This window comes from Rhinolophus ferrumequinum, chromosome 10, assembly GCF_004115265.2.
Source record: "Rhinolophus ferrumequinum isolate MPI-CBG mRhiFer1 chromosome 10, mRhiFer1_v1.p, whole genome shotgun sequence".
Taxonomy (NCBI): domain Eukaryota; kingdom Metazoa; phylum Chordata; class Mammalia; order Chiroptera; family Rhinolophidae; genus Rhinolophus; species Rhinolophus ferrumequinum.
In genome coordinates, this window is record NC_046293.1 from 7,861,458 (window position 1) to 7,875,728 (window position 14,271).

The window sequence follows — 14,271 nt, forward strand, 5'->3', positions numbered from 1 at the left end:
CAGACTCGTTCTTTTCCCTTCCAGCTGGGCGTGGGGCTGAGGGCTGCCCGAAAGGGCTCAGGCCCAGGAGTAGGTCAGGGCAACGGACACACCCATGCCAGGCAAGTAAATGAAGTTCTCACATGCTAGGGGGCAAATGTCCCCGTGAGCCCTTGGATTACAGAGGCTTGAAGTGCAGAGAGCCTGAGACTAGGAATCACAGACCTGCTATGACTGTCCCCATTTACAGATGAGGACACTGAAGCACCAAGAAGGACTGGAACTTGCCTGAGGGTACACAGCCGGAAAGCGCCCCGCAAGGAATCCAAGGCTCTGGGCCACTCTGTAACCCCCTTTGGCTTTTCATGCTGAGAACTCCCTACTTAGGGGCCCAGGGTGTCGGCCTGGCATCAAGCATGCTCAGAACAGAAAGGGTGCTCCCCAGGAGCCAGGGCCTAGGCCAGGGACGGGGACGGGGTCAGGGGTTCAGAGCAAGCTTATAAAAGGCCCCCACTGGCTTTCCTTCAGCTTCCTGGGACATCTTTTCTAAAACATCTGTTTTGCCAGTGATTGAGCCGTTAATGACTTGAAAAGGCACTCCTTCTGGAGAATCTGAGGATAGGACGCCCAGGTCCTGACCCCTTCCCCAGCCGCTCCCTGCCCCTCTTGTCTCCCAGGGAGTATGGGGAATGGGATCCCTGGTCATGTGGACTGAGAGCTGCAGCTGGACGGTCCAGCAGGGGGGCGGGGCACAGGCCCTGGCCATGTGGACCTGGACCCTGCTCCCTCCCTGTGTGAAGGCACACCCCTCTGGTCGTACCTAGCCACTTAGGTGGGACCTCGAGAAATAGGAGCTTTTGGTGGGGGAGGCTCTCTGGAGGCAGCGAGCTGGGGGCTCTCATCAGGGGATCACCCAGATGGCCAAGCCTGGCAGACCCCAGAAGAAGAGACCCAGGGCAAGGCAGGATCTGGGCAGGGGCCTGCCTGTGACTGGGGAGGAGAGCAGAGTAACTGGGTGATGGGAGAGAAAACCTACCCTGGGCCAGAGGCTGGATACACTTTCATCTCTACCACAGCCTGCCTGGAGGCATGTAACATTCCCATTTTACAGACGAGAAAAGTGAGGCTCAGAGAGGCCAGAACCTACAGTAAGTGGCAGAGCTGGGATTCACACCCATGTTTGGCTGACTCTAAAACTCCTGTCAGGGTCCCCTGGGTGGGGGATGGGGCCAGGAACCAATGTCCACCGAAGCACCCGGTGCTTGCTGGACACTCTGCATTCGGGATCTCTAAGTCTCATGCCTCTTCAAACTGAGTGCTGATTCTACCCACCGTGCAGAAAAGGAACCCAACGCTTGGAAAAGGGAATCACAGGCTCAGTCCTGGTAGGGCAGGACTGGAGGCGGGTCTATGATCCCAGGCTGTGGGCACTGAAGAGTTGTGACCACTGGGGGTGGTCAGGTCAGGGGACGGTGGGTGGTACTCACCTGGCCCAGGTTGTCAAAATTGTACTTGTGATGGACCCAGCGGTAATTGGCAGCCACGCAGTCGGAGCGGTTGGTGATATTTCGGGTATCCATGCCCAGACAGTGGTAGAACTTGCCCTTGAAGAGCTGAGGGTAAGGGACACAGGGTGAGGGACCGTCCTGCCAACACTCTCAGCCGGTAGGGCGGGGGACAAATCAGAAGAGGGGCTGTCCCTCAGGGGCATTTCCTCTGTGCACAGCCTGGGCCAAGCACTCCAACATGCCATCTTCCCAAGCCCCGAATATGAGGTAGGGCTACTCTCATCCCATCTCACAGATGAGGAAACTGAGACCCAGGGGTGACAGGTTATTTTCTGAAAGTCTCTCAAGGTTTAGGAACTGGCAGAGCCAAGGTTCACACCCTGGTTCGTCTGATTCCTAACCTTTCCACAGACTCGAGATTAGGCCCCAGTACCTACACTGGGGACCTGGGCAGGGACCCCATGGGAGAAAGCTGCCTGTATATCCCCAGGGGAGAGAGAGAAAAGTAAAGGAACCCTCTCCAGGGACCCAAGCCTTCTCCGTGTCAAGTGCCTGGAAGGGGCAGGGCACTGTCCACATGGTGTCCACGTCAAGCCCCTCCTCCCAGGTGTCTCCACCATGGATGCCTCAGCAACCCCAAAGGATACCTAGGCCCAGGGCTCCTCCCCAGCTACAGTCCCAAATAGGACCAGGTGAGGAGACTGGAGGGCTCAGACACTCAAGAAATAGGAAGGGTCTCAGCAGCAGCCCAGACCGCAGAGGACCCAGGTCCCTCTGGCCATCCCCATCACACACTTTATGACCCGCCCCAGTCTGCCCTGTCCAGCCCTGAGGCCCATCCTATTCCCGGGCTGAGGTAGCGCAAGGCCCTGACTGTCCGAGACCCCATGGGCCCCACCCCAGAGAAGCCAGGTCTTAGCTGCCATTCCCCTTCTTTTCCCACTTGACCCAGCAAACCATCTGGCTCATCTCTCCATGCCAGCCAGAGCTCCTGGGCTCACCTCCACACAGGTGTCCATTCTCCCCTGAAAAACCTTCCCCCACTGTGACCTGTCAAAATCACCTCTCCTTCAAGGCCCAGTGCAAAGGCCACCTCCTTCAGGGTACCTCCCCCATTGTCCCCAGCCCAGCCCCATGTTCCTGTGTAGCTGGGACCCCTGTGAACCCTTTTACCGAGCCTGCCTTGCACTCAGCCATTTGGGCCACATCTGTCTCCCTCCCTGGACTGAGCATTCACCGTAGGCAGGGGCATGACTGCCTGAGCCCCCAGGTCGGCACAAGGTTGGCAGAGCTGGGCAGGAGTGAGGAGCCTCTTCTCTGACCATGGAGCCCACCCCACTGCCTGCCCTGCCTGGGCGCCCCTCACCTGCACCCCCAGGATGCCAAAGATGATGAAGAAGGCACAGCAGATGAGGACAATGTTGCCGATGGGCTTGAGAGAGGAGATGAGTGTCTCCACCACCAGCTTCAGGCCAGGTGCCCGGCTGATGACGCTGCAGGCAGGGAGGGACCAAGGGCACCGTTAGCCCTCGCCAGGCCAGGAGACAGGCCCCAGTTAGCCCAGAGTCACCGGGGAGGTGGCCCCTAGGCTCCAGATGGATAGGCACAGCAAGGCACTGTGCCTTCACCCCATCCCTTTGGGGTACACACCACACCTTCATCTAGAGACTGAGGCCCAGAGACAGCAGTGAGCCACCCAGGGACACACAGAGAGAAGGCAGCCTTCAGCTCTGGCCTTCCGGAGCACGCGCACATGTGTGCGTGTACACACACACACACACACACACACACTCACACCAGGCTCCTTCCCCAGGAGCAAGGACAGCCTTGCCCTCGGCCATGCTCAGCGGTGCTTGGCAGTGCTAGTGGAGGACTGAGTGGGAAGGGACGGCAGGAATGAGGGGTCCAAGTTAGACCCTGGGGGTTTCCCCATCCGCAGAGGAGGGGTCCTCACCGCAGGGGTCGGAGGGTGCGCAAGAGCCGCAGAACCCGGAGGACCCCCAGGATCTTGGCTCCCCCGGCTGAGGCCACAGACACCACAATGTCAATGATTGACACGAAGACTAGGAAGCCGTCCAGCACGTTCCAGCTGCTTCGCAGGTACGCTTGCTCCCCGAAGTACAGGCCCAGCGAGACCACCTGGGGGCGGGGTGATGGGCGGGGTCAGCTGGGCTCCTCCAGATGGGGCGTGGCAGGGCGAGGCCTGGTGGGCGGAGTCAGGCAGGTGGCGTGGAACCCGACCGCAGGCAGAGTACAGGCGCCAGCTGCCTCTCTGAAGGCAGACGATAGGCGGGACGGCAGCTCTGGGAGCAGGGCGCCGCTCCCTGAAAGGCAGGCCCACGGCCTGTGCCGGTCTGTTCTCCCCCCACATCCGGCAAACCCAATTCAAAGTCAAACACTCTAGGAAGTATTTCCACACCTCCAGCAGGTACCTCCATTACTCTATAAATGTTTCCCTGCATCCGCCTTTCTGGTGGGTTGTGAGCTCCAGGAGAGCTGGACCTGGCTAACCCCGCCTCTGGTCCCAGGCTGTGGAATGTTGCTAATGGGCAAGTGAGTGACAAGCTGAGGGAGGGCTGAGCCAGGGCCAGGGGCCCCTGAGCTGGGGGTGGGAGAGGTCCCAGATGAAGCAGAGCTACCTTCAGTGTCATCTCGCCCACGAAGATGGCTGTGAAGATGTAGTTGGATACAGTGAGGAAGATGCGTTCCTGAAAGAACGGGGAGATCCATGGGCCGGGAGCTCCCAGAACTGCCCGGCCACCTGGTCACCTCTGCCTTCGGCCAAGGGGCATCCATGGGAGGCTGCCACTTCACAGTCCAGGGAGACGTCCCCCTCCCCAGAGGCAAGCTGTCTGCCACACCTGCCGCCACGGTGTCTGCCTTGCTGAGCTCTCCTGGCCCCCTCAGCCCTGCACACTGTCCCATAGCAGGCCATGGTAGCCTGCCCCGCTGCCTGTCCCTTGTCCTGCCCAAAAGCCCCAGCCACTCACAGTGCTGCCAGCCTCGATCTGGGGCCGCTCCAGTGCGATGGTGATGCAGTTGAGAAAAATGAATGCCAGGACAACATAGTCAAAGAGCTTGTGGGCGATGATGGTCTGACACAGGACCCGGAACCTGGGCAGGGTGGGCAGGGGTCACATGAGTGTTGGTTTGCCCTCACACCGGCGAGGAGGAAGGCAGAGGGCCCAAGCACACAGGGACAGGATGGCCTAAAGGAAGCTGACCCTTCTCTTCTCTGGCCACACAATAGGTGGCGACTTGACATCTTCTCAGGGTGCCCACCTGGAGCCCCCTCCCCTGACCACACTCCCACAGCAGCTCCCGTAGCCACAGGAGGAAGGGCACCACCCACCTTGCCCTGGCACGCAAGGCTTTGCAAACACTGATCCAAATCCCTGAGCCCTGCCCTCCAGCCACACAGACACCCTCAGCTTCTGCCCCAGGCCTTCCCTCAGACTGCTCCCTCCACCTGGACCAACTTCCATCTCTTCACAACCCCACTTCACCTACAGAATGGAGTGTGCCTCCAAAGCCCAGCCAAAGAACACCCCCACCGAAGCCTTCGGATGCCCCTTCCAGATGGGAACACCAGGGGCTACTTGAGGATCTGCCCAGCACAGGGATGGCCTAGACTACAGGAGATGCCCAGGAAAGTACCCACTCAAAAACTCCCCCTGCCCTGCAGCCCCTCTACCATGGGGTAGGAGGACCCTTTGGAGTATGGGGGCCGCCCGCCCAATGGCCCTGCCTGGCTTGGCAGCAATCTCTCCCTCCCAGCCCTGAAAAAATCCTAGTCTAACCTCACCCCAAACCTGGTCCAGCCCACCTGTTCTCAGGGGAGAAGAGGTAGACAGACCAGTTCTCGCGGACCTCGCACCAGTCAGGCTTGTAGACGTCAATCATCTTGCGCACGCGGAAGCACAGAGTCTGGCAACGAGAAGATGGGGTGAGGGAGGGTCAACACTGCCCAGAGCTGCCCATCTCCGCCCACCCCGACCACCCAGCAAACTGGGGCTACTGGATGACCTCTGAACATTCCCAGCAAGACCAGAACCCTCGCCCTACCAAGGTTGTGGGGGCGGCGGGGATTCTCTCCCAGGGGCCGACTCAGCTCAGATGTGGGCAGCTCCAGCCCTCAGCCTGCTCACCCATCTGGAAGCCCTGTCCTCCTCCTCGGTGCCCACTTATGCCACTTAGGCCAGCCCCTGCGAGCCCCTCCCACTCTAGCCCCGCCCCTAGCCCCGCCCACCTTCTGTCCTAGCGGACCTTCTCCTGGCCCTTCGCCTGCCCCTAGAGCCCGCCCCACTCACGTAGTCGACCTCCTCCTCGTCCTCCCCGTGGTCCCTGCGGTCATCCATCTTGGTGAACATGTCCTTGGCGAAGCTGGGCATCCTGCCATTACAGTCCTCGTGCCCGGGAGCCAGGCCTGCCACCCTCCAGGCGGCCCGGGGGTGGATGCCCACGGCGGGCCCCAGCTCGGCCAGGTCCACCGAGTCTCTGGTGTCCAGGGACAGTGTCCGACGGTGGTGGCGGTGGTGGTGTGCCAGGTGGGGACCATGCTGTGCATGGTGGGCGTGCGGGGTGTGCAAGGGCACGGCCTGTGGCGGACCCTCGTCCCGGACACCCTCGCAGGCCCGGGTCCTGCCGCCGAGCTCTGCTGAGAGCAGGGATTCATGCTCAGCCGAAGGCGTCTTGTGCTTGAGGCTGTTCCAGCTGGAGCGGCGGCTGGTCCAGGCCCCGCTGCGGCCCCAGGGCCCATAGTAGGAGCTCCGGGAGCTGGACTGGGAGGAAGCCCAGGGCTCCGGTCAGCCCCTGCCACACACACAGCCACAGTTGTGACTGAAGGCAGCCTGCACACTTGCTGAGGCCCTAAGACGGCCACCAGCCTGGCCAGGTGGGTGACAGAACCACTTAGACTCCAGGGGTCCTCTCCCCACCTTGCCTTTCACTCCATCCACATCTTTGGACATGTGGACATGTCCCCAATGGGATTCCATCTCCACCTGTTACCTCACTTCTTTTGAGGAAGGTATAGCAATTTGGGGCTAACTTCCTCTTTATAGGTAGGGAAACTGAGGCTCAGAGAGGGCTGTAACTTATGCGAGGTCATGTGAAAGTGTCAGAGACCGGTTTCAAGCTCATGTCTGCCTGACCCCCAAGCCCAGCTCTTTACGCTACACACTGCTGCCAAAATAACCTAATTCTCAACACCAGACCCACTGGCACCATTCATTCATTCATGCATTCATTCATTCATTCCTTGTTGTCTGGTCCCATTCTGGCACTGGGAAATACAACAGACATAGTCCCTGCCTGGTTCTGGCTGGACATTCTGATGCCCTAAGGCTGGGTATCAGTCTGAGGCTGGAATGGCAGGCACTTCTCCTCAGGGTCCCTCAGCACACACCCAGCAAGGAGCAGACACCCAGAGCACCCCACAGGACTCACCAGGGAGCGCTGGTCATAGCTCACTCTCCCCAGTGACATGACACTGCTTTTGCGGGAGCCCAGGGCCACCAGAACGGGGTCGGGCTGCAGCAAGAGGCGGGAGGCAGGTACTGCAGCCCCGGCAGGGCCCAGATGTCCACCCAGCGGGAGATTGGGGTCCAGGTGCCCATTGGGGGTCCAGGTGCCCATTGGGGGAACCGGGCAGAGCTTAGGATCTGGAGGGGTGAGAGGCAGACAGGGAGGGGCAGACGAAAGGCCAGAACAAGAGCAAAAGAAGCCATGAGACAAAGAAACAGACCTGAACGATAACAGAAATGGAGAGTTTTTCTGGGGAGACTTCCTCTATTAGAAAGTCTTCCAGGTTGGACCCCATCACATGTGCCTCCCCTCCGCCCTGCCTGCAGGGCTCTCAGCTTTATTTTTAGATAAGTGGATCCCTTGCCTCCTGTGTTCAGGGCCAGCCCCGAGCGTCACGCAGCATGGGAGCTTCACTCCCGTGCCCACTGTGGGAGGCAAGGCAGAGACCATCCAGCCCAGTTACCAAAGACACAGCGTGGGCTGGGGAAGTTTGTTCTAAGCTGCCCATTGGTGCCAAACAGGACCAGCACCCAGGCACCCTGAGGCCCAAAGCTCTTCCCAACAGGCCACACCTGTATGGAGGGGTGAGGGTGGGCTGCCCCTGTGGCTAGAATTCAGGAGGACCATGAAAGTCACTGACCTGGTTTCAAAATTTAGCATTTCTTTCAAGTATGAATGTAAACAACAAACCACAGAAAACTAGCAGTCGTGGGGCCTGAGCTTGAGAGGAAGCCAGAGGCTGTGCCCTTTTCCCACCTGGATCTCTGGGGACATGTCCTGGGCCCCTAGGTGACAAGTAGAGGTCTGTTTACCTCCACCGCTGTCCAGGCCGTCCTGGAGCTTGTCAAACTCCTCCATGTTGGATAAGCTCTGATCCTCGTCTGAATAGGAGCGATTGGCGTCGCCCTGAGAGACCATCCCTCACATTGGAATACAAGTCAGCTCAGCCTTTCCCTCCCTCTTGAACTTTTCAGTGGGTGTTTTCACTCCCCATTTTACAAATGAGGAAACCGAGGCTCAGAAAAGGGCAGTGAGAAGCTAATGAGGACCTACACCACAAATCTATGTCTGAATGACTGCAAATATCCCCAAAGCCTCAGGGAATGGAGCAGGCAGGATCCAGAATCCCAAATCTTAGGGATTCCAGAATCTCAGAGATGGAGAGATCTAGTTCTACACCCCTGGGGAAGAGGCATGGATCCCAAATGCAGCCTCCATTTGTATGCTTCTTGTGATGGGAAGCTCATCACTTCATTGGCAACCCCCTCCTCTGGAGACTTGCCTGCTAGATGTTTGAATTGCAGCTCTCCCCCATCCAGACTCCCTCCCCTCACCCAGTTTCATGCAGGCCCATGGGGGTGCTTCCTCCACCAGGGCCACAGTCACCTCTGCCTGGAAGCCCTCCACCAGGATGGCCACCAGCAGGTTGAAGAGCACGTAGTTGCCAAAGGTCATGAGGGCGACAAAGTAGAGCGAGGCCCAGGGGGAGGTGGAGGCCATGCCATTGTAGAGGACGACATTCCAGTCCTCCTGGGTGAGGATCTGTGGGGGGAGGGGCACATGGCTCAGCCCCCGAGTACCCCCACACCCCAGCCCAGTCTAAGGGCAGAGAGAATCCACGGGGTAGCATAGCTGCAGGCACACGGCCGCCCACACACACCTATAACATCCTCTCACAGGTGCTCAGACACCCCTGGGGACCTCGAGTATCATGGCCCTAGCTGGGGACATGCCCACCTGGCAGAGCCTCAGCCCCTTGCTTGCTCACACTCATACACGCTCTGCCTGCTGCCCCCAGCTGGCCCATACCCTCGGCCTGTGTCTCCCAGTCCTGCTCTGACATTCCCCACTAAGTGATGCTTCCTCCTGGCTGTTCCCACAACTCAATCCTCTCTCCTACTCATCTGCCACCCCCACCTCCCCACTTCCACCCCACCCCCACGAACCCACCCTTCCTCCTGCCCCTGCTCTTTCTGCCCCTATCACACTGTGTGGACACACTCATTCAACCATGTCCCCATTACAGGGGAGGAACAGTCTGCTACATGCCCAAGGTCTCAAGGCGGGAGCAGAGGGGACAGGGATGACAGGCGGTCCAGCTCCCAGAGCTGGTGCTGTACCAGCCTGGCCACACACCTGGGACCTGCCCACTAGAGGGTGGAGTTCAGGGGCCTCTCTGTCAGGCCACCGGCTTCTCTGGATTCTCGGAGGCTGGGGACACCTCTGAAAAGCGATCCCCTGACACACATGGACATATGTGGTTGCCACTCACCTGGAACACCGTGACAATGGCCCACAGCAGGGAGTCGAAGTTCTTCCTGTCTGGGACCGTGTCTCCCGTGTCCGTACGGAGGCTGAATTTGCAGCCAAAGATGTGCATCCCGAGAATGCTGGGAGGGATGGAGGTGGCTCAAGGGATTCATATACACCAAGCTCCTGCCCACCCACCTGGCTCCATTCTCAAAACAACACAGTAAGATGGGAGGGGGTTGTGTTGGTCCCATTTTACAGAAGTGAACACTGAGGCCCAGAGGGGACGTACTCGCCCAGGGCCATAGGGGATTAAGTGATGGCTGCAAGATTCACACCCAGGTCTAGGGTGTGGCCCAGAGAACTCAACCAGCCACTCTGCTACCTATAGCCCCTGAGGGCCCAGAAGCTGTGGTTGGTTCCCCAGGGTGGGCGGGGCTCACCTGAAGATGAAGATGAAGAGCATGAGCAGCATGCAGAAGGTGGCCACGTTGTCCATGGTCTTCATGAGCACCACGAGCTGGCGCCGCAGCGCAGGCATGAAACGCACCAGCTTCAGCACCCGCAATAGCCGGAAGGTCCGCAGCACCGACAGCCCACCGTCCGCCTGCCCCACGATCTCCCAGATGCTGCGCCGCAGGGGTGGGGAGAGGAGAGAGACAGGAGGGATGAGCGGGAGGCGGGGAGGGCAGAGGCAGGAGAGATGGAGAGCTTCCATCACTCATTCATTCGTTCAGTCAGTCAGTCATCCAGCCATCCAATAATATGTTTCACAGGTCATTGCTGCTCCAAGGCGCCCTAAGTTGGAGGCTCTTAACCTGAGTCCATGGACCCCTCCCCACCCCCAAGCTGTCTATGGCTAGAATTCAGAAGGTCCACGACGGTCACTGAGCTCTTTTTGAGATTTAACATTCTTTTGATTATGAATGGAAACAACAGAGAATTAGCAGTTCCTGTGACCTTGTGGTTGATCGAAATCGCTGATATTTTTATATCACATGACGGTTGATGCACATATTTCTAAGTATCATTTATGCTCGTCCCTTCTTTGGGACGATGGTCACAGACCCACTGCTAGATCTCACTATTCGGTGCATGACTCCAGAAGCATGCATATGGCTAAATCAAGTTTTGAACATTTTGTTAACTGTGTTGCAGTGTAGTTGGTTTCCTTGGAGTCTATGGACTTCACGTAATGGCTGGGTCAGTGCCTTCAATGCCCTCGCCCCCACTCTGCCTCCGGGCCGAAGCCGGGGTGGGAGGGGCGGGGGGCACCTGATGATGACGATGATGCTGTCAAAGATGTTGTAGGGGTTGCGCAGGTAGTCGAACAGCCCGAAGGCGGCCAGCTTCAGCAGCATCTCCAGGGCAAACATGCTGGTGAACACCACGTTGCAGATCTCCAGGATGTTGGTCAGCTCCTCGGGCTGTGGGGCGTTGGGGCAGGGGGGACCCGGTCAGGCAGAGGGCAGCCAGCAGAGGGAGCCCCTCGGGACTCGGGCCACCCCGTTGGCTGCGTGGCCTGGCAGGTCAGTGCCCTCGCTGGAGCTCCATCTGCCCCCTGCGCAATGATCTTAAGGACCTTGCAACTCTGCTGTCCAGGGTCCTGAGGGGTCCGCTGAGACGGTGGGACCCCAGGGGGCTGACCTCCCACAAATTTGGAAATAGTGTTGCTGCTGCGCACGGAGGGAGGCATGACGATACCCATTTTACACATGAGGAAACTGAGGCTCCAAAGCCAGCCTGAGGTCACATGATACAGAGCAAAACGAAAAGGCAGGCCAGGAGTTGCTAGAAACTCCCTGTTCGCCCACGACCCTAACCCATTTAGTGAGCACTTGCCCTGTGCAGGACCTGTTCTACGCACTGTACGGGCATAACTTCACTTAGTCCCTCATAAGAGCCCACTTTGCAGATGAGGAAGCAGGTTCAGAGAAGGCCAGTGCCCTGCCTGAGGCTGCAGAGCTAGTAACGGGCAGATCCAGGATTCGAACCCAGGCAGCCTGGCTCTTGGGCTCCTGCCCTTAGACCTCCTTACCCAGCCCTTCCCTCTCTCCCCTCCCCAGCAACGACCGCCTCAGGATTGTAGTGGCTGGAGACTACCCTGCCCTGGGAGGGAGGGTGGAGCTCGTGACCTACTGTATGCCACGAGCACCCTGGCCCACGGGGCTGACTTCACCCACTTCTCAGAGGACACTGTAGCCCAGGGAAGCTAATGGTTAATATCACCAGCTGGTCAGAAGGAGACTAGCCCCCACTAGCACCAGAGCCTCCCTCTGCCCCCCAAGCTGCCTGCTCCTGGTTTTTAGAAACACGTGACACCCCAGCAAATGGGACCATCTGAGCAACCGCAGCTTATAAAACTGGCCACACTATGGGCCACCACTGGGGGCAGGGTTCCATGTCCACCCCACCCTTCCCCGGCCTCAGTTTCTTCATCCATAAACGAGGGTGTGGAATGAGATGACATTTATTCCAAACCTCTCTGCTAAGGAACATATGAGGCTCCAGTTGCTCCCTCCCTTCTACGCCCTTAGGAAATGGTGAAGTGTCTGGTTTCCGCTTACCATGGAGCCGGGTTGCTCCCACCTGAATCACAGACAAATTAAGGAAGGGCCATTTGGTAGGTCTGACCAGGTGCCCATGCGGAGCGCGCTACCCAACATACTTCCTGATGCCTCAGACAACCTGAGAAGCCACGGTAGGCGTCTCCATTTTACAGATGAGGAAATTGAGGCTCAGAGAAGGGAAAACAGACTTGCTCAGAGCCACCTAGCAAGGATGCGGCAGAGCAGGCACTGACTCCAAACTGCTCTCCATTACAGACACCGAGACCCCACCTGAACTCATCCATTCCGTCCTTCACTCATTCACTAGCGCATGCATTCCACAGGGCTTCCGGGCGTCCACTAAGTGCCACTTCATGCTACCCAGAGTGGCCAGTGTGAAAGATCCAGGGCCTTCCTGCCCTCAAGAAACACAGGCTCTGGTGGCAAAGCCCAAAATGCAAGTTAACAAACCAGTCGGAAGGTGCGAAAAACAGGAAAGTTGAGGGTGGTTTGGGGAACACGGATAGGGGACTCGGAGGCAGCTTCCTGCAGGAAGTGACATCTCACAGAGACCTCAAAGCTGAGAAGGGGAGCAAGCAGAGGGAGCAGCCCGAGCAAGGGCAGGGAGGAGGCAGGGCTGCTCCCTGCCTCCATCAGCTCCATGCACCCCAGCCCAGCCCCGCGACCTCAGGGGCCTGACTTTGATTCCATTTGGGTTAAAAGGAGACGAGAGAAAAAGAATGACCCACACCGCTTCCCACCTGGTGCCTGGGAAATCTAATAAACCTGCCAACTCCTCTCCAGCCCAGATGAAAGGAGAAGGCCCATTTCCATCTGTAATTACATTTGACTCACAAAATGGTCCTGAAACGGGAGTGGGACTCTAAGAGGGGCTCTTGGGGAGGGGGAGGGCTGGGGACCCGCATCCCTGGCTGAATCAAAGCCACCAATTTCCCTGCTCAACAAAACGACGACGCCCGGGAGATGAAAAATGTAGGTGCTGACAGCCCATAATAGCACATCACCCCACTCGCCCCACATGATGTGCGGCGGAGCCCCCACTCTCCTGGAAAGGTCACCCACTCGCTTCCCTCCTCCCTCGCAACAGCTGTTTCTCTAGTCAAGTGCACACCTGTTAGTCTTTTCCTAATGGACCATCCATCACTCCTGTGAGCATTTTTCTGGGAGAGAGACCGTGAGTGGGAGAGATAGACAGATCGACAGACGAATAGAGACACAGCAAATGAGAGGCCAAAAGGGAGGTATGTGGAGAGGCCAGGGGCAGCTGGAAGAGAAATGGACAAATATAGACACGGAAAGTGAGAGGCAAAGGCAGGTGTGGAGAGACAAGACAGAGAGAAAAACTCAGCTGAAAACAAAATGAAGGACCAAGATCGTGACGCAGTGGGAGTCCCAGGCAAAGCCAGAAAGTGAGAGAGAACAGGCAGAGCAGACAGACAGACAGGGGCTGCAAAGAGGCTACTGGAGATGGCAAAGACCCACCCAGTGGAAGAAGAAATGATAGAGGGCAGAAAAATCAGGTTAAGCCAGAGGCAGGAGTGGGGAGGGCAGGTGAGGAGGGGATACAACCTGGAGGTGACTCCGGAAGCAGAGGGAGAGGGGGCAGTGGGCAGCCCAGCCTCTAGCCATTTCTACAGGAGCAGAGAAAGGCCCGGCTGGGCAGGGGTCTACACTGTCCCTAGGAACCTGGAGCCAGGTTAGCACCTGGCTAACCTTAGCACCACCCCATGATAATAACGGCAGCTGGTGTTAACATCTCCCACGTGCCAGCAGTGCTAAGCACTTTCCATAAACTATCTCATCGAAGCCTCAAACATTACCCTATGGTGTCCCCATTTTACAGACAGGGAGCCTGTGGCTCAGAGAAGTGACTTCCCAGGGCCACGGCCAGCCATTGGTAGAATCAGATCTCAAACCCAGGTCTCCTCCCTCCGGCCCAACTTCCTTCCCATGGCCCGCCCCAGTTTTCTGACTTGAGGCTCCAGTTCAAGGCAGACATATCACTTCCCCACTTACAAGCCTTCCATGTCTCCCCACCGCCCTAAGGATAAAGCTGGCCTCAAGACCCACTTCTCCCCCAGCCTCCTGGGCTGTCTGCCTTGCCCTGTACGCACATCCTCCTGGAGGACTCAGGGTCCTTTGAATGGATGCCTATGCTCCTGGTCCCTGCTCCTGCCCCCTCCTCTGTCTCACTAATGAAATCCTAGTCATCCTTCAGGATCCATCTCCAGTACCACTGCCTCCGGGAAGCCTTCCCTGACTGCAGCCCATGTTGGTGTCTCTCTCCCCTAAGAACACACAAGTCTGAAATGTCGGGCACTAAAGTGACCCCATCCTCCTCTTCCCACGGTCACCCCTAGGTCGGCAGTGGCTTGGGGGCTGCTGAAGGAAGAATAAAGCCTGCTTTGACCTAGCCACTGACCTGGGGACCTTGAATA

The 14,271-nt window shown here is 58.1% G+C and overlaps 1 protein-coding gene across 1 annotated transcript in view; it reads right to left on the bottom strand.

Annotated features, from left to right (window-relative positions):
- CACNA1I (calcium voltage-gated channel subunit alpha1 I) overlaps positions 1-14,271 on the bottom strand; it is a 110,137-nt gene that overhangs the window by 19,873 nt on the left and 75,993 nt on the right. Inside the window, exons 11-23 of the mRNA XM_033117537.1 lie at positions 10,539-10,690; positions 9,707-9,892; positions 9,286-9,403; positions 8,400-8,555; positions 7,826-7,919; positions 6,936-7,150; positions 5,798-6,268; positions 5,314-5,414; positions 4,478-4,601; positions 4,127-4,195; positions 3,442-3,626; positions 2,854-2,980; positions 1,467-1,592 (exon numbers count right to left, since the gene is read on the bottom strand). Coding sequence (XP_032973428.1) covers positions 1,467-1,592; positions 2,854-2,980; positions 3,442-3,626; positions 4,127-4,195; positions 4,478-4,601; positions 5,314-5,414; positions 5,798-6,268; positions 6,936-7,150; positions 7,826-7,919; positions 8,400-8,555; positions 9,286-9,403; positions 9,707-9,892; positions 10,539-10,690 — 2,124 coding nt within the window. The remainder of the gene's footprint in view (positions 1-1,466; positions 1,593-2,853; positions 2,981-3,441; positions 3,627-4,126; positions 4,196-4,477; positions 4,602-5,313; positions 5,415-5,797; positions 6,269-6,935; positions 7,151-7,825; positions 7,920-8,399; positions 8,556-9,285; positions 9,404-9,706; positions 9,893-10,538; positions 10,691-14,271) is intronic.